This window comes from Bubalus kerabau, chromosome 1 (assembly GCF_029407905.1).
Source record: "Bubalus kerabau isolate K-KA32 ecotype Philippines breed swamp buffalo chromosome 1, PCC_UOA_SB_1v2, whole genome shotgun sequence".
Classification (NCBI taxonomy): domain Eukaryota; kingdom Metazoa; phylum Chordata; class Mammalia; order Artiodactyla; family Bovidae; genus Bubalus; species Bubalus kerabau.
In genome coordinates this window covers 116,677,757-116,698,856 of record NC_073624.1, presented here as the reverse complement: position 1 = coordinate 116,698,856, position 21,100 = coordinate 116,677,757, and the positions used below count along the sequence as shown (strand labels likewise).

General features: G+C 35.7%; 1 protein-coding gene across 7 annotated transcripts in view; it reads right to left on the bottom strand.

Moving 5' to 3' along the window:
* Positions 1-397: 397 nt before the first annotated feature.
* NAP1L1 (nucleosome assembly protein 1 like 1) overlaps positions 398-21,100 on the bottom strand; it is a 35,104-nt gene continuing 14,401 nt past the window's right edge. For 3 of the 7 annotated variants that reach the window (XM_055587392.1, XM_055587391.1, XM_055587389.1), the window contains 13 exons: positions 17,003-17,088; positions 15,494-15,596; positions 8,999-9,140; positions 8,685-8,765; positions 7,873-8,001; positions 6,660-6,731; positions 5,718-5,857; positions 5,131-5,276; positions 5,017-5,036; positions 3,611-3,733; positions 2,825-2,854; positions 2,263-2,313; positions 398-1,298 (listed from right to left, as the gene is read on the bottom strand). In XM_055587392.1, coding sequence (XP_055443367.1) covers positions 1,263-1,298; positions 2,263-2,313; positions 2,825-2,854; positions 3,611-3,733; positions 5,017-5,036; positions 5,131-5,276; positions 5,718-5,857; positions 6,660-6,731; positions 7,873-8,001; positions 8,685-8,765; positions 8,999-9,140; positions 15,494-15,596; positions 17,003-17,088 — 1,159 coding nt within the window. In that variant the 3' untranslated portion in view covers positions 398-1,262. Of the gene's footprint in view, positions 1,299-2,262; positions 2,314-2,435; positions 2,591-2,824; positions 2,855-3,610; positions 3,734-5,016; positions 5,037-5,130; positions 5,277-5,717; positions 5,858-6,659; positions 6,732-7,872; positions 8,002-8,684; positions 8,766-8,998; positions 9,141-15,493; positions 15,597-17,002; positions 17,089-21,100 lie in introns of those variants that run through there. The other 4 variants (XM_055587386.1, XM_055587387.1, XM_055587388.1 and 1 more) reach the window with 4 other exon arrangements.

The following is a 21,100-nucleotide window of genomic DNA, read 5'->3' as shown; positions in this document are numbered from 1 at the left end:
AAATATTTCATAAAACTTTTAACTTAATATGCCTTAACACATCTGTGAGGTAGTTAAGTCAACAGTACTACCCATTTTAATACACAGTAAAACAAAAGGCAAGGGTAAGTAAATGACACACTTTAAGCACTAAGAATTGGAATTAACTGTAGAGGCTTGGGGCCTTCAGTCTAGTTATGACCAAAGGAAATGAAATTTAACCTTTCACTTTTTCTATGAAAACCATTAAATCATTTAAGAATTTTTTGTCTTTTTTTTTTTTTTAATACTTTCTTATTAGTAGATGTAGTAGTACCTCTTCCAAATTTGGCACCCTTTTCTTCAGTAATATGGTAAACTGGGTACATAATTTAAGCTAGGCCTCTGCTTCTACCTGAATTAGTACAAAATTAAGACATTATCTTTTGAGAACTAAAATTATACGACATTTTTATTATAGGATGCAAAAACAAAAATGAGCAAACAAACAACAAAAAACTTGAAATAGGCTTGTCAAATGATGTAAATTCATCCTTTCCATGGAAGCAGAAGGTAGATCCTACCACAAAGAAAAGATGCTTAATTAATGGAGGTTAAATTTTAAAAGTACAATTAAAATAAAAATAATGAGGCATAACTTCTGAAAATACTAGGTTTTATTCACCTCCCTAAGATAACCAATAACCATACTATTAGTTAATAAGCTTTTCTTATAGTAAATAGTGTCACCTGACATACAAAAACCTGTTAATCTAAATTATCAGGTGTAGTCTTACTGGAAATTCTTAACCATATACTTGTCTTGACAAGTTTTGCTTTTTGAATGATGAATTGTCTTAATGCAAGTCATTGTATTTCTGTAACAAAGTAATGAAAGGCACAGCTCTTGCAAGCAAACTTAAACCCATTCAACCAGCTGAAAAAATACTTTGGTTCTTCAGGAAAAAACTTAGCAAGACAAAAAAATCTGGTTCATTTCACAGTTCTGTTCATTTTCATAGCTTTAATCTAACAGTTACATGATAAAAATACTCCAAGAAGAACCAAACTATATAGCAACGGACGAACATGCGTGAGAGATTCTGTGCACTTGATGCTGCTGGCAGAAAAACTAGTTAAAATGCTAATTAGAACAAATTTGGTCTTTAAAATATCAGTTCCTTTCCTTTAAAAAAAACTTCTGAGTCTACCAAGAAAATACAAAAACATAAGGCTGTAAGTAAATAATAGCTGTGTTTGGGCTATTACAGTGCAGGTTATCCTCAGGCCTCATACATCCTGCTTCACTGCTGCTTGCACTCTGCTGGGTTTTGATCCTTCTGTTAAAGGAAAACAACAATCAATCTATCTTTTTCTATCTGCTTCAGTTAATTTTTCAATAATAATTATTTTAATTATCACATTATCTCACTGTTCTGTCAAAATTTTTGCCAAATTTTTAAAAAATGATATAGTAATTATAGCCAATTACTCAAATATTACAGTCACAAAAACGCTAAAACAAAGTCATTTTACACTGTAGAATGAATGCCATAAAGTGAAACATATTAAAATATAATCTTAAAATAACCAAACAAATTATCTTAAGTCATATTACCAATTGTTTCTGCCTTTCAAAAATACTAATTTCATTCATATTTAGCTGTTAAGACCAATTCAGACATGACAGAATATTTGATTTTTTAACTACCCTCTCTTACCTGATGACTAGGTTAAAGCATCTTCTGGGTATTTTACAGCATAAGCAAATGAATAAATGCATTAAAGAGAACCTGGAAGTTTCAAGTGAATCCTGATAACACCCAGCATTTTGTAGGGGATAAAGTCCTTTCCTAACCCTGATATGACACCTTCCTAGGAACAGGAAGACTAGACTAGGGTATGGAGAAGAGGTGACTGGGAGAACCTAAGAGCACTGCTCTCCTGTTGCTGTGCACTCCTGCATTCAGATGATTTAAAAACTGTTTACAAGCTTTCCTTAGAAGAGAAAACATCCTAAACAACACCAGAATAAGTAATTTTGAATGTTTAAAAATGCCCAAGATAAGGCACCATTAAAATAGAATCCTAGGGGTATTTAGGCTGAAACTATGAAAACTGTAAGGTCAGAACCAAAAATAAAAGTTTCTTAGGAAAGGTACACTGAAATTGCATGTACTGTTGAAATGCCAGTGAGGATTTATTAAAGACTTTAATGGGCAAAAATAAACTTTATATTCAGAAACATCAACTCATATTTAGCCTGCCTTAAATTTAACAGAAAATAGGACTAATTTTGCTCACCTTTGGGTCATAGTCTGGATCATTTTCCTCATCTCCTTCTTCTTCCCCTTCCTATATTAAAGTTCAAAATGCATCCATGAAGTAGGTACACAGTAGGAAGAAATGGCTCATAATGTAGGGAGAATTTAATACAAGTTACTCTATAAGTCAACAGATTTTTCATGATTACAGAGTTTGGTGACAATGCAATTTAATTTGAAAGCTTCTAATATGAAAAATTTCCCAACACAACTTGAGACATCCAGACAGGTTTTATTGAAAAGATTTACTGCAGCCAACGTTGAAAAAGTTTACTGCAGCTTTTGACTTCTTCAAAGAGCTGATAACCCTGCAGCAGAACAGAATTATTTGAAATAAAAAAAGTGTTCTGAGTTTTGCAGTTTATTTATTGAAACCTCATACATACATTACTTGGATGTAGAATTCTAAAACCACGTTTTTCCAAAAAAACGTTTTTATCCCATATCATGGAATAATGAATATACCAATGGAATACATAAGTCACTCAATTGCTTCTCAATGTGTTAAACAGAGAATTATTTGCTCATTTGGTAAACATTACCTCATCCGCTTCTTCACCTTCTTCATCATACTAAAAAAGGGAAAAAAAAGATGACGTTTGAATGAAGCTGACATCTGAAAGTAGCATTTACTTAATATCCACCACTGTATCCACTAATGTCTAAAAAAAGGAAAAAGTACTTCCGTTTGGCAACTGATTAAAACAAGGACAACAGCTACATGAGTCACCCAGCTCAGTGCCATGATCTAAATTTGACAACTTAAAAAATAAAAATAAAGAACACAGGATAATCATGGGTAAACTGTGAGCAGGTAACTATGACTGTAAATATTACTTGTCTGTTAAAAAAAAAAAGGACCTAAAGCCTATTAGAATGATTGCCACTTAACAAGAAAGATGTCCAAAATATCGGAGAACAACCTATTTTTACCTTAAATTGTTCCTTTGTATTTCTATGAATAAAAATTCCATGCTTTCTAGTAAAGATTTTCATCAGAATTCAAAAATGTCCAAGATTATGATTTGTTTGGTCAAAAACATGTAATGGATTTACAACACTAACCCAACATACTGAGGTTTTACTATTTCAAAGTAGCCTTCCTAATAGTAGGAAAATAAAAACTACAATATACCAAACACACAGATTCTAAGACAATCTGTTTAAAACAATTCAAAGAAGTTACCAAAAGGATGTAAGTAATCAGCCTAATTTTGAATTATTCTGTCTTGCTTTTTAACAGCTGCATCTATTCATTAAACCTCTCCCCAGTTCTGACTACCACACCCTCACCAAAGGATTTCACTGCAGGATTCAGATTCACTCACATCATCGTCATCATCTTCAATAGCTTCTCCAGTAAAGTATAACACTGATCTTGGGATTATACGCTCACGTAAAAAGTGACCAATTTCAAAGTCTGCAGCGAGGATAGCTTCAGAATCATCATCCTGTTAAAGAAAAACAGAACCACAAAATGTAATAACTTACTAAATTTGGCTTATGTGGGATTGCTCAGTTTAAATCATTCATAGAAACTCTCAACTTCAAACATTTAAAAGTAGCTCATGTGTGCATGATCAAATAGTCTTCTACATGTGCCTTAGGTTTACAGGTTTTTAATAAAAAGAAAACGTTAGGTCAGTGTGCCTACTGATCATTGCTTAGTTTCCTCTAGTTTAAAAGTTACAATAGCAACTTTGCTATATGACTGCAATTTTCTTTTAAAGATATTACTGAAAACACCGAATGGAATAAAAGGAAGGATCTTAGGCTCTTATAAATAAAATTATGTATATGGCACATAATATAGACCAGAGAGGATCACTTCATACTTCCTGAAAGAGACTTATCCAAGCAGCTGGGTAGTGCCAAATGTCATGAAGTCCTACTTGATAAAGACTAAGTCAGTCTCGGATTACTACTAAATGGCAAAGTACAGCATAGAAATGCTGCTGACATTATTCACAATTAAAATTATTCCACAAGACTAAAGTTCCAATTCTGTGATACTAAACAATGAGTAAATATTCTGTGAAATCCTGAATGTTTATTTTCGATCCATCAAAACAATCTCATCTAGTAACAACAACAAAACACCAAAGGTTAGGGGAGAAGACTTTGAAGGAAAAATTCTAATCGCAGACAGAGATGTTCTACCCGTAACTACTCAAGACTGTTTTTTGTTACCATCATTACTTGGTAATCAACTTAAGCCAAATTCAAAACATTCCTAGCCTACACTGCATGTACAGATTTCTTTAAGGCTGTTCCTCATTCCAGGCTGCATGCCAAGCACATTTCAGCTATATGATCAACATATATAAAATAACCACATTTCTACTGGAATAATAACCACAGAAAAAAATCTAAGCAGAATGTGGTTAGTGTTTTCTAAACAGTATAAATGACTTAATACACTCCATTTTCCATAAGGAAGAAAACTTAATAGTTTGAAAACTTGAATCCCTCACGTCAGTATTTGCAAGTCTCAAAAGAAAAGAAAATCTTTAGCCTCCCATCATTTCTCAGTGGAAGCAGCAAAAGCATTTTCAATGGAGTAATTTTTCAGATGTGTAAAGGTGCTCTTCTCTGCATTAGAAAGCCTCAGTACAAAATACTAGTGGCCACTTCCCCACTCCTCACATTTGAGAACCAGTCTTTTAATTTTATATATACAGTCCTTTAATTTTATATACAGTAAACAATTCAACAAATAAACAATTCAGCTTACCAGATCTCCACTCTCAGGAACTGCAAAATTGAGAAAAGAAATCCAAATGAGTATAATGTTAAACAGAGCTCATAATAAAACAACCATAAATACTCAAAGCAAAATGCTATTTACCTTCAGGAGGGGCAAAAAAATTAAAGAAAGAGTCATTAGAAACTGTTTTGGTCACAGTACGAACTGTTCCACGTCCCTTGTGTTTCTGCTTCTTCTTAATCGTTTTCAAAGTGACATTCTTCCCTTTTTTCCAATCTATCTGGCACCTTCCAAAACAAAGGGAAAAGAATGTCTATCACAATTAACGCATTTACTTTCAATTGCTGGAAAGCTGACATTTTTCTAAGTAAATGTTTTATTTTCCAATTTTAGAGGGGGAAATTTGTGCTGCTTTCTGTAGCAGTATAGAGAGAAAATTTTTATTTCTAAACAAATTTTTTCAATAAATATACTTATAATTACCACAAACTCACAATATAATACATTCAAATGTGTACTCCTTTGGAGAAATACCTATTATAGTCCATGGAAAATCCTGCAAAAATGGTTAAGCTCTTCTCAGAAAACATTTTACTGAAATATTTGGAGATAAACTATGTATGTATGTGTGTACCAAGCAGACACACTAGAAAATAATAAATATCACATATCATAAGTAAAACAAAAATAGATGTAGCATTCTATTAAAGTACTGAAATGAAACTCACCCTGTACAACCCATAATTTCTGGTCCATCAAAAGAAAAGGGATCAGAATCATCCGGTTCTGACCTCATCCTATATGTCTTTGTCAAGACTTCATTTGTGAAATATTCATTGGGTTCAAAGTGAAATTCTAAGACAAAACTCTTAAAAAAAAAAAATTAAATTAAATTAAATTTTTCCATGATAAAATTTCAATGCTTTAGTAAATAAAGCTTAATGTATGATTTCTATAAACATAAAATTTTAAGTGACAAAGTCCTATTCTGGGAAAAAGTCATGTAAATCCCAAATTACCTTAAAAGCAATATATGGCACCAAATAAACTGAGCAAAACTTAGTTCAGCTTACACTGTTTAGTAACATGTTTATGAAATAGGTTAGGTACAGCTGAACAGTCTCTCCCTTCTTCCCTCCATCTCCCCAGAGAGGACTTTCAATCTTAGACTGACAGAGAAAAGGCCTGACCTTAGCACATGTAATAGAGAACCTACAGCCCACAGGACCTTTGCCCATGCTTTCCATAATCCTGATGGTTTCAGGGAAAAGCTGTTGGCTGATCTTCCATAATGAAGAAGTAAGAACCCTCTAACACCTTCTGTTCTATTTACTTTCCAGACACATGTTTTTTAATACAGAATAAGCATTTTCTTATTCACTCTGCTGTTATTTTTAATACATTTTAAATTCAGTATCAAAAATGGATGATTTTTATAAAAATGGATGATTTTTACTATCAGAGGGAAGAAAAGGAATAAATACAGCATCACAACTATCAACATGCAAACTTTAGTTCCGACTAACAATTCAAAGTACCAAATATCATTTTCAATTTCTTCTCACTCCCTTGTCTAATTGTTGAATGTCACCTTTCTTTAGAAAGTTCCATTGATCTACTATGTAAACATCTAATGCTACAAAACTGGAAATATTTCAAGATTCTTTTACCATAGGCTGACCAGCATCTGAGAACTTCACTTTAATATCTTTCAAGTGCTTCAGAATAGGCTCATCATGTTCCTTTAAATTAAAAAAAAAAAAAAAAAAAAAGATCAAAACGAGTATCTAAATGGCATTTTAAGACTAGAGTTCTTCTATTGGACGATATGCATTTAACCAACAGAGACATTTTATTGAAGTTTTATGTATAATTATGAACCTTAAGATTTACTCTCCAGGTTATGCCTTATACTGAAGCTAGTTTAAAAATGTTTCCTGATCATAATTGCTACCATTTCCAGCTGCTTCTTGTTCCTTTACTACTTTGCTAAAAAACAGAAACGCAATAAGCTGTCATTGTTTTGAGATAGTTTCCTTTTCTTGACATTAACAATCACAACATAAGGTAGTAATAATGCAGATGAAAGTGGCCCAAGAAATGATTCAGATTAGGAGAGGCAAAGCTTCCCGAAGGTTTCCCAGAGAAAAGGACAATTATTAAAATAGGTAAGTAAAGAACTTGCCTATCAATGTAGGAGACACAAGAAGACTAAGGTTCAAGCCCTGGATCAGGAAGAATTCCCTGGAGCTGGGAAAGGTAACCCGCTCCAGTATTCTTGCCTGGAAAATTCCATGGACAGAGGAACCTGGTGGGCTATGGGGTCCCAAAGACTCAAATATAACTGGGCATGCACACACACACACACACACACACACGTATGTTTACAGTGTTCTTTGACAATGCAAATTATTTCTTGGAATAGTTTCAGACTGAAAAAAGTCTCTCTGGTCAGACAATCAAACAACCCACCATAACCTCCATACTCTGCCATCTAAAACCAAGAGGCACAGGGCTATGTGAGAATTACAGTGAAATGAGCAATTATGTAAGAAACTGTTTCATTATTTAATTTTTGGAAATGAATTTATTACATTAATCAAAGCTGCAATTCCCCTTCTACCAATGACAGCTCTTTCAAAAGAAAGCCAACATGGGAATTCCCTTGCAGTCCAGTGGTTAGGCTTCTGTGCTTCCACTGGCAAGGGCCCAGGTTTGATCCCTCATCAGGGAACTAAGATGCCCATTAGCCTTGGAGCGCTCTTTTCCCCTCAAAGGCAATCATTCTATAAAAGTCGACAATACAGAAACCAGTCATCACAGTCATTTAAATTCCACAGGTTTACTCTTTTAGGTAAACTGGTGTTTTATGAATAAAATTACCTGAACCATATCACTGAGCAAGTCAACATTCTTAAAAACGGTCAACCAAAACTCAGGAATTCCCTTGGGATCTTCTTTTTCTTCATCCTTTTTCTCATCTTCAATCTTGGCCTTTTCTTTTAGCTCCTCCTTAATAAAAGACAGCATTAATGAATGCTGGATACCTCGATTAGACATCTTGATAAAATGTTTTACATTCAGGACCCAACAAACCCTCAACTAATTCTAACATTCAGCCAAAGGAATTCTAGTCTAATTGTGTAAACAATGCTGTTACCCACAGCAAACCTTTACTTCTATAAACATTTACTATACCATATCCCTCCCAAAAGAAAGCTACTAGGACCCATGAGATGTAGAGAAAAAAATTTCAGCTTCATGGAAAAAAAAGACTTAAGCACAGTAAAGAGAAAAAGCAAAAGAAACATAAACCTTGTTTACCGCCTCACTCACTGGTTTTCTTAATTAAAATATATTCTCTTAATCAAGGTTAAAATATGAACACTGGAGAAATCACCTAACAGGGCACTGGATCTGTGTCACAGCCCTGCCATCTATAAAGGTGGGCAGGACACCTAGAAGCCTTCACCTGCACTCAAAAAACGGCAAGAATCCTTTTGTATGTCATCAGGAAGTTCAAAGTAAAAGCTTATATAAATCTATAAACTTTAAGTACTACAAAAATACAAGGAAAAAGTAAATTTGGGTATAGACAGTGCCAGGCTAACAGCGGCTCATCTGCACTCATATCCATCGCACAATATAAGAAATATTCCCAAAGTATAAAACATACTAAAGATAATAATACCAACCGAAATTTCATCTTCCTCATCTGGTTTCCATTCACACTCTTCTTCTGTAGGTTCATAAATGGCATTAATGATCTCAAATCGCTGAAACAATTAAAAAAAAAAATTGCATAAAAACTCTGGCATCCAAGCAAAAAATTCTCTCATTAACACTCATAGATATAATGACTTCATACTACAAGTAGAATTGTTATTACTGATAATTTCCCCAAATATCTTTAATAACCATTTTGCTGAGAGGTCTAACAAAAGTTTGTTTATATTTTCAAAGCTTTATTATCTACTTGAACTTTAGATAAAGTATTAGAAAGCATTACCTTATCAAACAGAGGCTGATAAAGAACAGCATACTTTCTTTCAAGATCATGAACTTCCTCATAGAATTTGGCTTCTATCTGTGCACATTTAACTTGAAGGTTTTTGAGAGCATTCACTCGTCTTTTAACTACCCTAGGCAAGCTGAAAGGTTAGAAAATACCAATTATACAGCATCACAGTAAAACACAAGTCACTTTTGTCATATTGACACTGATGTATAAAAGTTAGTGAATGACGCTCATAGTTAGCAACATGCATGCTCATTCATGTCCAATTCTTTGTGACCCCATGGACTGCAGCCTGCCAGGCTCCTCTGCCTGTGGGACAGACTCTCCTGGCAAAAATACTAGAATGGGTTGTCATTTCCTCCTCTGGGGATCTTCCCAGCTCAGGGATCGAACCCGGGTCTCCTGAATGGGCAGGCAGATTCTTTACCACTAAGCCACCTGGGAAGCCTTTAGTGAATGACAGGTTTCCTATTTGAAGCAAAAGGTACATTCAAATATAGACCTCATGACCATTAAGCATTTCAAAAGAGCAAATTTAACCAGGTAGCAAATTTAAACTGATAAGAAAATGTAAATTGTATCACAAATCCTCAATCTTTCATTGTAATCAAACCTTAGCACCGAGCTTGTCAGTGCTGGTATCTCAGGTGTGAAACAGTCTATCTCATACAGTTAACAAGTCATGAACTGACTATCCTGATAACCTGAATTATTTTTTAAAATATGAACTGAGGGAATTCCCTGGCAGTCCAGTGGTTAGGACTCTGAGCTTCCACTGCAGGGGACACAGGTTCGATCCCTGGTCAGGGAACTAAGATCCCACAAGCCACAAGGCATGCCAAAATCAGTGAATAAACACAAATAAAGTATGTACAGTTGACCCTTGAACACAGGTTTGAATCACTTATATGCAGACATTTTTCAACAGGGAATACTACAGTACTAGACAGGGTGTGGCTGGTTGAATCCGTGGAGATGGAGGAATCAAATACAAAGGGCGACTCTTTATATACTGTTATACACTATGTATAAAGTTATACACTGGTTAGCTCCTTATTCAAGGGTCAACTGCTTATCTCACCTGTGTCTATTATTATTACAGGAAAGGAGGGGACCATATCTCTTTCTGGAAAAATAATGGACCTACAGCATTATTTTTTTTCTACTCTCAATATTTAATTTGGAATTTGAAATTACATTAAATAAGTACATAGTATTTATGAAGAGGGGAGGGGGATTCTTAAAATAACAGCTTTCCTAAAGTATAATTCATATGATCCACTACGCGACATAGATTTAAAAAGAATATACACACCTAGTTTATGAGCCCCTCAAAAAATTACTAAACTTATGAATCCCTCTAACACCCAAAAAACATTCACTCAGGCAGTTTGTACAACACATCCAAAATCCAGGTTAGAATTTTCTGCCGTAATGAATGGACCTAGAGATTGATATACTGGGTGAAGTAAGTAAAACAGAAGAGGAAATATTGTATGACATCCCTTATAATAGAATCTAAAAAGAAATGACACAAATGAACTTATTTACAAAACAGACTCACAGAGAATGAACTTATGGTTGTCAGAGAGGAAGGAAAGCATGAGGGGAAAGGACAGTTAGCAAGTTTGGGACTGACGTGTACATATAGCTAGATTTAAAATGGATAGCCAACAAGGATCTACTCTGTATCACAGGGAACTCTGTTCAATGTTAGGTGGAGCCTGGGTGAGAGGAGAATCTGGGAGAGAATGGATGCATGTATATGTATGGCTGCCTCCCTCGACTGTCAACCTGAAACATTCACAGCACAATCATCAATTCTCCAATAAAAAAATCAAAAGCTAAAAAAAAAAATTTCCTGCCATAGACATATTGTTGTAATCAAATTAAATCTCTTATTTAGCCACTAAAGGTAATTAAAACAAACAAAAAACAAAAACCTGAAGTATCAAGTTTTATTTTTTATACTTGAAAGTAAACTGTTCTGTCAAGGCGGTCAAAGAACTTGGTCACCTAGCTTTACCCTCAACTTCACATGTCCAAAAAAAAAACCCAAATCCTAGAAACTTTATGGAGACAACAAGGCTCCATAGCTCTATATCTCTCTGATAAACACACACACACACACTGTGAGCCAATTGAGACACACACACTCACACACAAACACATCCCATGAGCAAATTCTGAGTAAGACCGCAGGCTGCCTTTAACTGGTACAGACAGGGTGAGCGGGCTGCAACTTCAAAGACAGGGATGGGTGGTGGTGATAACCAGAGTAGGTAACGGTGAGGTCAAGTTGGAAGAAAACTTTTGTGCAGCAAAGCTTTTAAGTACTGCATCTGCTTTCAACGCTCACTGCAGTCCCCTTCACCCTTCAGAGAGCCCAGTTCTTAGGATAACACAAAGAGCTGATGAAAGCTGGACGCACTCAGAGCCGTAAGCACTCACTCTTCCCCCAACTCCAATCCAGGAGCAACAATTACAACCAAAGTAGACTGCTTCCTCCCAAGAAACTGTCTGCAATTGCCAGCCCACAGTCTGAGGTGACGGGAGCTCTCCTCAGGCTCATCCTGCCCCCCCTTCTCTAAACCCCATGAGACTGAGGTGACGGGAGCTCTCCTCAGGCTCATCCTGCCCCCTCTCTCTCTAAACCCCATGAGACTGTCAAAACCAAAGTCTAACCGCCAACCCTCCCTCGATACTCACAGGAGTAACTGATATCGCCCAGTGAGCCAGAGAAGTAAGATCAGAATAACTAGATGGTTCCTGAGTACTACGCAAGAATGAACTATTTAGCATCTAAAGCATTATTAGACAGATGAAGGATTTAAACAAGAATGTAAATATATTTAAAGGGATGAAGGAGGATAGATACTATGAAACAAGACCAAGAACTGTAAAACAAGGTGGGAATACTAAGTATTAGAAATACAGTAACTAAAACAACCAACAAATAGGATAAACAATAGAGGTTCAACTGAAGGAAAAAAATCCATGAGATTTAAAAGCTCTCAGACAGGCAGTGGTAAAGACAGAAAAGCTAGAAGATATGGAGACATGGATGATAAATGTTAACAGCTGAAAAAGAGAAGAGAGGTAGATTACCTGAAGCAATGTGTATAATAAATTTCTCAGAGTTAAAGAAATATGAAAATCCTTACTCAAAGCACTGAGACGTTACTGAGACATATAACTATCAAAGACAAGCAAATTCTAAAGGTATTAATGAAAAAAGCAAATAACCTATAAAGGAAAAGGAATCAAAGTGACATCAGGCTTCAAAGGAAACACAAGAATATACAATATAGAAGGAAAAAAAAATGAAGTGATATTTAAGACTTTGAACCTACAATATAGAAGAAAAAAAATGAAGTGATATTTAAGACTTGAACCTAAAATTTTAAGATATGAAGACCAAGTAAAATTTCAGATATGAAGGTAAAATAAAAATTGCCTAAGAGGCTTCCAGAAATATGCCACAGACACTCATATTCATTAAAAATAATTTTGAGGAAGTAAAAAAAAAAATCCAGGAGATGTCACATAAGGTATAGGTGATTTAAAAATTGGTAAAATTTACTGTTGCCTAGAAGGAAAAAAAACAGAAGCCTACAGGAAGTACATTATCGGTGAATTTAAGAGATCAATAAGGGTAAATAAAGCTATTAGATTATAAGCTATTTTACTACAATAAGAGAGAGGTAAATTAAGTGAATGAACATTTTTTACACATCTATCCCAGAAACTGATAAAGAAATTAATCAATAACCAGAAATAAAGAGAATCTGAACAGTACAACTAATATGCCTAAGCTACTGACTTTGGCATACAGATCTTCACACTAAACATACCCATAACATTTAGAGAAAGTTTTATGGCTGTTAAAGGTTTTTTGAACTAAACATGCAATCAAGAAACTGGAAAGAGGAATAGAGCAAACCCAAATAAGGAAATAACGTTAAAGGCAAGGGGGGGAAAAGCAGCAATAACAAAAACATATGAAAATGGAAAATCAAAGCCTGTTCTTAAAAACATTAAGATTGAGACAACTGGAAAAACTAATGAAGATACAAAGTACAGAATATGGAAGGGACAATTCGATTTTTTAAAAGTATGAACTGAATACTAATAAATTTTACACCTAGATAAAATGCATATTTTTAGAAAATAAAACTCCACAATTGACCAAAGAGAAATTGAAGACATTAGTTTACCAGCACACGTAAGCTCTTTCCACTAGTGAATAAGGTAACTACCCACCCTAAGTACCCAACTCATATTTCCCAAAGTATATATTTAATATATAATTAGTAAATTCAAAGAAAAAGTCAAAAGATCATCAGAATCTATAAAGGACAAGAAGACCATTAAAAAATCACCAATAGATACCAAATTAGTGAAGAGATTATACATTCAATTCTGGTAAAGATTAGAGTGCTCATTTTTGATGCTAATGCTTAACACAATATTGAAAGTCCTGGCCAATGTTATCAAGAAAGAAAAATTACCATGGAGTGTGATATAATGTGGAAGATGAGAATTAAAACTGCCCTTGTTTGCAGATGAGACTTTGGGGCTATGGGAAAAATAAAAGAACAAATTACTATACAACAAGAATAGCAAGGTTTCTGGACCCAAATCAACTTTAATACTAATCAATAGCACTCCTTTATCATGAACAACTCAAATGGCAGCCCACTCCAGAATTCTTGCAACCAGCCTGAGGGACTGCAGTGCATGGGGTCATGAAAGAGCTGGATATGACTCAGCGACTAAGCACAGTACATATGCATATACACTGAATAACAAAATCAAGAGTCAGGGGGTCGGGGGGGAAAAAAAAAAAGGCAAACAGAAAATACAGTAAAAAATAAAATAATAGTCACAATAACAATACAAATTAAGAACACTTTGTAATAAAATACAGAATATGATCTGAATAAATACGAGGACATGGATGAGACAATTTAATACCAAAAAGATAGTGGAATTCCTGTCAAAATTTTAGTTGCTTTATTTTGGGGGTTCTGTTTGTTTTTTAAGAAAACCCCAATAAACTCATCCTCAACCATACATGGGATAACGGGCTACAGATGGTAAGAGCAATCCTAAGAGTGTGTTCCATGATGGGTGAGAGATGGTAGGAGAAAGCAACTCACTGTCAGATATGAAGACATGCTCTAAAGCCACAGTCAGTAAGTGGGACAATGACAAAAGAACAGGCAGAAACAGCGCAGAGTGCTGCTGCGAGAGAAGAAGAGTGCTGCTCAGAGACAAAGGTGTTTAGAAGAATCTGATATGTAATAAAGGTGGTAACAGAAATAAATGGGGAAAGAAGGAACCGTGGAGTGAAGCATAAGAAATAGAAAGGTGATCTCTAGAAGGATTCAAGGTCTAAAGGTAGAAGATAAAACTAATCAAGTCAATAGGAAACGCAGGAGCAAGGAAAAGACATCTTTTCAAAAGAACAAGACATAGGTAAAAAAGTTAATGAACATAAAAATTAAGGATTTAATGGAGGACACCATGGACAAAATTAATAGAAATGACACAAAAATTAGTTACAAAGTCTAAAACTGAGACAGGATTAAAATCCAGAACACAAACTCCTACAAAACAAGAAAAAGACAGTAAACCCCCAAAAGTGAATGGGCCAAAGGGTACAAACGAGCAACCTAAAAGGCTCACTCCCAATTATCATGCAAAGAACGTCAATTCATTAAAAATCAGAAAATACAAATAAACAAAAGGAGCCTGCATCTCTTAGGCTGGTAAAGACAAAAACTATAAGGCTGAATGATGCCAACTGCTGGCAAGGACACAAAGCTAAATCAACCTTCACATATCCTGGAAGTACTGAAGGCTTGCATATCCTATAACTATCAATCCCATAGAGAAGTACATACTCCAAAGAAACTCTCACACAACCCCTTAAGAGCACATGCACCAGGATGACCATCACAATGGAATCTGTGTTGATGGAGCTTGGAGACAATCCAGATGGCCGTCAAAGAAAAAGCATACAGTGAAGCATGGTGGACGCACATCACAGAGAGCCAGGGAACACAGAGAGACTACTGACTAAGATACATATAGACAGCAACGTGGGCAGATCTTAAAATCAAAGTTGTGTAAAAAATATCAGAGGCAGAATAAGATACTTGGGTTATTACTAATGACTTTTATCACCAATGAAATAAATAAGAAGTCTGTATTTCTGCTAATTCTCTGCATTTCTAACAAATCTCTAAACAAATCTCAGGGATGATTTAAGATTCATATACTTCCTATGGAGATGAACCAAAATAAACTTTAAAAGACCAACTCTAAATTGGTACTTAGCAAAATTTTAAACTCCCAATAATCCTATAATGAACATTAGCTTTTCCACTGTGACATACATTAAGTCCCAGATGACCTTAAAAATATTCACCTGCAATGCTGATTATAGAAAGACAGACTATGAAAAAGAAGAACGTGTACCTTTCAATGTATCCTGTTGGTGTTTCTACCAGACCATCAAGTCTTTCTTGAAGGGCTGCAAGAATCTGAGGATTTTGCATCATCTGAACAGTCAGCTGACGCGCTTTAAAAAAAAAAAAACAAAAGGGCATCGAAAGAAGGATTTTATGAAAATGTATTATGCTATTTTAATAGGGCAATCCAATCATGAAGCTTTCCTGACTAGCCCATAAATCTCTGGTATGAGTAGAGACGAACAGCAAGGTAAGGAAAATTCACTCTAGGAAAATCTAGCGTACAGAACAAGTTCAGGTTCCTCAAGATGTCTAAGGCCCACCACTTCTCAAGGCCACTGCCACAACTATTATGAACACTATCCTTTCTCTTCCTATGTGTTTTACCCACCTTGTGTTTTGAGAAGTTCAAAGATTCATCCAGATGCCTATCTGTGATCTTTGATAACCCTTTGGAGTCAGACAACACATAAGAAAACTGCAAAAACAGCAACCCTTTCAAGCCTGGGAGAAAGATGGTCAAATGAATGACCTGAATGATTCTTTGAGCTTGTGCAATGTGCTTATGTGCACCTGAACCAAGCTAACAGTTGAGACAGTCAAAGGCTGTAACTAAAGCCAAACAAAATTTGGTTATTAATGGCCTCTAAAAATTATACTCCATCCAAAAATAAGCTACATTTGTGCAAAACAAACTATTCTGCTATCTCATCTGCTCTGTCAATACAGACTTTATCAAAAAATTGCATCAATTTTCCCAGTTTATGTCTTTAAAGATCAATTTACTTCTAATAGTAATTTGATTCTTCGATGATATACAGTTGTGATAACCAATATACTTTTAGAAGTACCAATACTGGCCATAAAGATACAGTCCGGTATCATTAGTTCAGTAGTCTTTTCACAATAAACCTCATTCTGGCCTAAAAATGGAAGTCAAGTCATCTGGTACCTTGATATTCTTGCCCCTTTATACCCTAAAGCAGTATAATTCCCCACTAGCCATTATTACCCCTTTTAAAAATAAATCGCTAAAGAAAATGTTGAGTGATTTTTGTCTACATTTAATAAATATTCTTTTTTTGGTTGGTTAGAAAGGATTAAAAAAAGACAGACATACATACAACATATTTTCTACATGTTAAACCTTTTCAAGACTAAGCTAATGTTTAGAAGCACCACTACCAACAACTCCTACCACTACCTAAGACACTTCTAAATTCAGATAAAACTCATAGGCAACTGTTTGACATGATGTCAAACCGGCAGTAGAGGGCCACAGTGACCGCTGATGGGTCACCAGATCCATGCCTTCCTCCCTTACTCCACCTCCATCTCCCTCTTCCTTTCCATTTCTCCCTCCCCATCCCAAACATACATTCACACGCAAAACTGCTGCTGTGGGTGTGGCTAGTCAGGAAGGTGGACAGGTATTCAAAGAGAATGGCGTTTATTACTGTCCTGTATAAGACGTGAGCCAGCAATCACTGGCTCCTGAAGTAATTTAAAATAATACCTTTGATTTTTGTTTCTTCACCAGTTTCTTCTTCTTCTACTTCTTCAACATCATCCAAATCTTGATCAAGTTCAGACTGTTCTTTGCTATAATATTATAGTATCACACCAAGGTTCAAATGTACCAATTACCCAAAAAAAAAAAAAAATTATAGAAAACTTCAATTCATTTTCTAGGTTAATATGCCTCTTTCAAAAACATGAAACAAGAAATCTAAAAGATAATTCAGTTTTCAAACTTCATATGTAAATAAGTACAAATTGGAAGTACTTAAAATTTCACTTAAAAGCTTTTCAAATATAAAGTTTATACTTTAAGCTAAAAATGTGATTTGATGGGTTGTGATTCAGAGACTATAACATCAGAAAGTATGTGCTTCCAACTCAATATCTACTGATTTCACTCTTCCTAGTAACAGCACTCCTGATTTTATATGTTATGGTAATACATCAATCTAACAAGTCTACGTAGTCCAGCCTACCTTTCAGATAGATGTGGCTATATAACCAAATTCTGGCAGTGAGATAAAAAGGAGAAGCAATGCAGAATTTTACCATCTTCCTTAATAGGATGGCAAACAGCTGAGGCTTGTTTGGTATTGTTCTCTCCCTACAACAGGGATATGATGGCTAGTTCCAGCAGCCATGTAGGACCACGAGGCATCCTGGAGAAGAAGTCTCCAGCTAAGAATAAAAGGAGTCTGGAAAAACAAAAGGCTCCTGAATCTCTCTTAGCTGTAGAACAACCACATAAGCCTGTATCTATCTTTGGACTTTCCTTTTTCTTTACTTCATAGTGGAGATGGGGAAGAACAGTAAAAGTTAAGGGGAAGACCTGAGTCTACTTCATGCTCAGAGTAAAACTAGGAGAAAGTAACAATATCCTTCCAATTTCATCTTAAAATTCTAGTTTTTGAACATGATATTACAATCAGTATTAAAACAGGGATACCTAAGTCAATATAAAGATCATCATACAATTTCTTATGTAATTTTACATTTTAGTATTTGGTTTAGAAAATTAGCTGCTTTCATATCTTAAAAAAGCATTTGAAAACTTAATTTGCACACAGGAACAAATATGACCTAATTTTCATACAGTAACAACTACAGAAAAGGTAAACTGTATTCTACAAAAATCTGTTTCTGTCAACTAAGGGGGAAAAAAGCAGTCTTCCCATCAGAAGCAACACAGATTATTTTGGGAGTATCTTTTATTATAAAATTAAGCATATTTAGAGCCAAGGTCACTAACTAAAGATAATGTGGAACAGTTCTTCCCCCAGGTGTCGTCTCATTCAATCACTTATTGAACATCTAAAACTTAAAGCTTTAAAACAAGAGTCCACAAACTGTCATATGGCCAAATCCAGCCCATTTCTATTCTTTAAATAAAGTTTTACTGGAACACAGCCACATTTATTTATTTACTGCCTATGGTTTCTTTCACACAGCCCAACTTCCCTGGTGGCACTATAACAGAGCTGAATAGCTGCAACACAGACCACATGGCCCAAAATGCCTAAAATATTTAGGATCAGATCCTTTACAGAGTCTGCTGACTCCTGCTGTGAAGAACAAGGATCCTCTCTCCTCCTACCCTGCTAAGAGCTCACAGGCATCCAACAGTAAATAATGGAGTGGGAGGGGGTAGGGCAGAATCAAGCTACCACAACCAATTTCTTTTTTCGTTAAAACAAAATGAAGGCTAGATGGCAGATTGCACATACTCAACTGATCTTAATCCTTCTAAAATCTCCACTAAGATTATGATAAAGAAGTTTTAAAACAAATACGGAAGGACAGGGAAATAAGAGCCAACAAATTTACGGAGAACTGAAATCTAAGTCCATAGTAGTAGAGCTGAGAACCAGCCTACAGTGTCTTTAAAAAGATACAACTAGAACTAGGGCTTGGTGAAGGTTGATAAAATAGGAAGGATAAGCAAAAACTGATAAATCTTAGGATGCTCTCTCTAGCAGAATAGGTTCTGCTTTGGAAAGGGAACTGAGGTCAGACTAGAGGACCCCAGAGAGAAGCATACTAGAATGCGGAATACAGACATTCCTCCCTAGCTGCCCTCTCCCAAGTTAGCCCCCCAAACACTCTTCACTGGCCCGTGTGACCAGCCCAGGAAAAAAGTACCATTCTAATACTGGAGATTCTCACAACAAATACCCACCCTGATGGGTATTAAATTGATTAAATACTAAATTGGTAAGTCTTTCCCTCCCCAACACTCAAACTCTCCAATTAACTTAAAAAAAAAAAAAAACATCCTTCAACTATGCATTCCCTCCACCCAAGTCTTAATGAGCAAACAAATATTACTTCTTATCTGAGGAAAGCCTCCTACACTGAGACCAAAACAGAGGAAAAGAAAATTTAAGACTGAACAGATAATACAAGAGAATGAATATCCAGAGAAAAGATATAATCAATGAAATAAGAAGAAGATGCTATAAAAACAGGAACAGAGAGCAAAGGAATGTTTGAAAACTAAAATAATAGAAATTTAGAAACAAGAGTTAAAAGATAGTTTCTTCTGCTTTGTCCAGAAAGAAGAGCAAAGAGACAAAGACAGAAACTAGAGCAAAAAGCAGTCCAACATATAACAGAAGCTCCAGAAATAGAAAACAGCAAGACATTCAACAAAGGAAGTCAAGAATATGCCCCAGAAATGACAGACACCAAGTTGCAAGACTGAAAGGGTCCACCACTGTATGCCTAGCACAAGAGGCATAAAAACCTAACAATGTAAAAAATTTTGAACTCTGAAGCCTGAGTAGCTTCCAGAAATAGATACATATGTCTGTATTTATTCAAAAGTGTCACATACAAGTGATTAAGAAGTATGACGACTTTGAAATTCAACACTAGAAGCAAGCTGACAATGGAGCAATGCCTTCAAAATTCTAAAGAAAGGTGATTCCCAAATTAGAATGCTATATCCAAACTATCAAGCAGAAGGGTAACAGTCATTTCAGTCATGCCATCTCAAAATAATTCACTGCCCTTGTACTCTTCCAAGGTGCTAAACCAAAAGTACAAAAAAAGAAAACATGGGACACAGCAAACTCCAGAGAGGAGAAAAAGAAACCCCAGGAAGATAAAAGAGATGCACAATGCCAACTGTGAAGCCGAGGTCAAGCACTCCACACCGGGGCAGTGTGACTCAGGAGACCATCATTTTGCAAGCCATCACCACCGACACCCACACTACCACTCTCTTTAATGATGGACAGTGTGCACGGGAGGACTGGCCAGATTCTTAGACGCACTTCAACGTGCTGCCCTTGTAATGAAGTTTCCTCCCTCCCGCCTCCATGCTCTGCTGCCTACAACAGCTGCGGATAATCTCATTATAACCCCTTCATCCTGAAAGGTTGTTTTACCTACTCGTTTGAGTTGGCAGGCTACCATGGAATTACAAACAGCACAAATAGTGCCGCTCGTCCCCTTCTCCTTGACCATACTTCCGCAAGACATCCATCCGCACTAGAAGCCTGCCAGATGCCGACATCAGTAAACCTGTGGTTCCAGGATGTATGACCTTGCCCAGGGACTTCTTCAAAATAAGCCTTTGTAGACTCAGGAAAGCTGAAGGCAGACCATGACCCAGACAGTCTCTCTTTCTTTTCCTACTTTTGACTCCTCAGCGATATTACAATTTTTCTTTACACAGCTAAGTTTGTGACTGCTATTTAAGAGTTTCCAAAGTAAATACTGATTAAGAATTTGTAGGAGCTGAAGCTCTACAGAAAAACAGAAGCGAACTAGACAAAGCCAGGATAGTACTGACACGTCTGGAGAGAAGAGGAGGATGCAAATGAGAAGGGTCACACAGGGCTTCTAAAAGTAATGCTGCAATTCTTAAAAACTTGCACAGAAGTGTCCTGTTGTTCTTTCAACTCTACACGTTAAATTTTATAAACTTATCTTTATGTACGATACTTTACAATGCAAGTTGTAAAATCTTTGAGAAATGGTAAAAAACGAATTCTCCAAATATTTATGACTCATTATTGTGCTCACCACTTTCCTAAGAATAAACACCGACAAATGGTTTAGTATATTTATGACAATGATTATGTATACT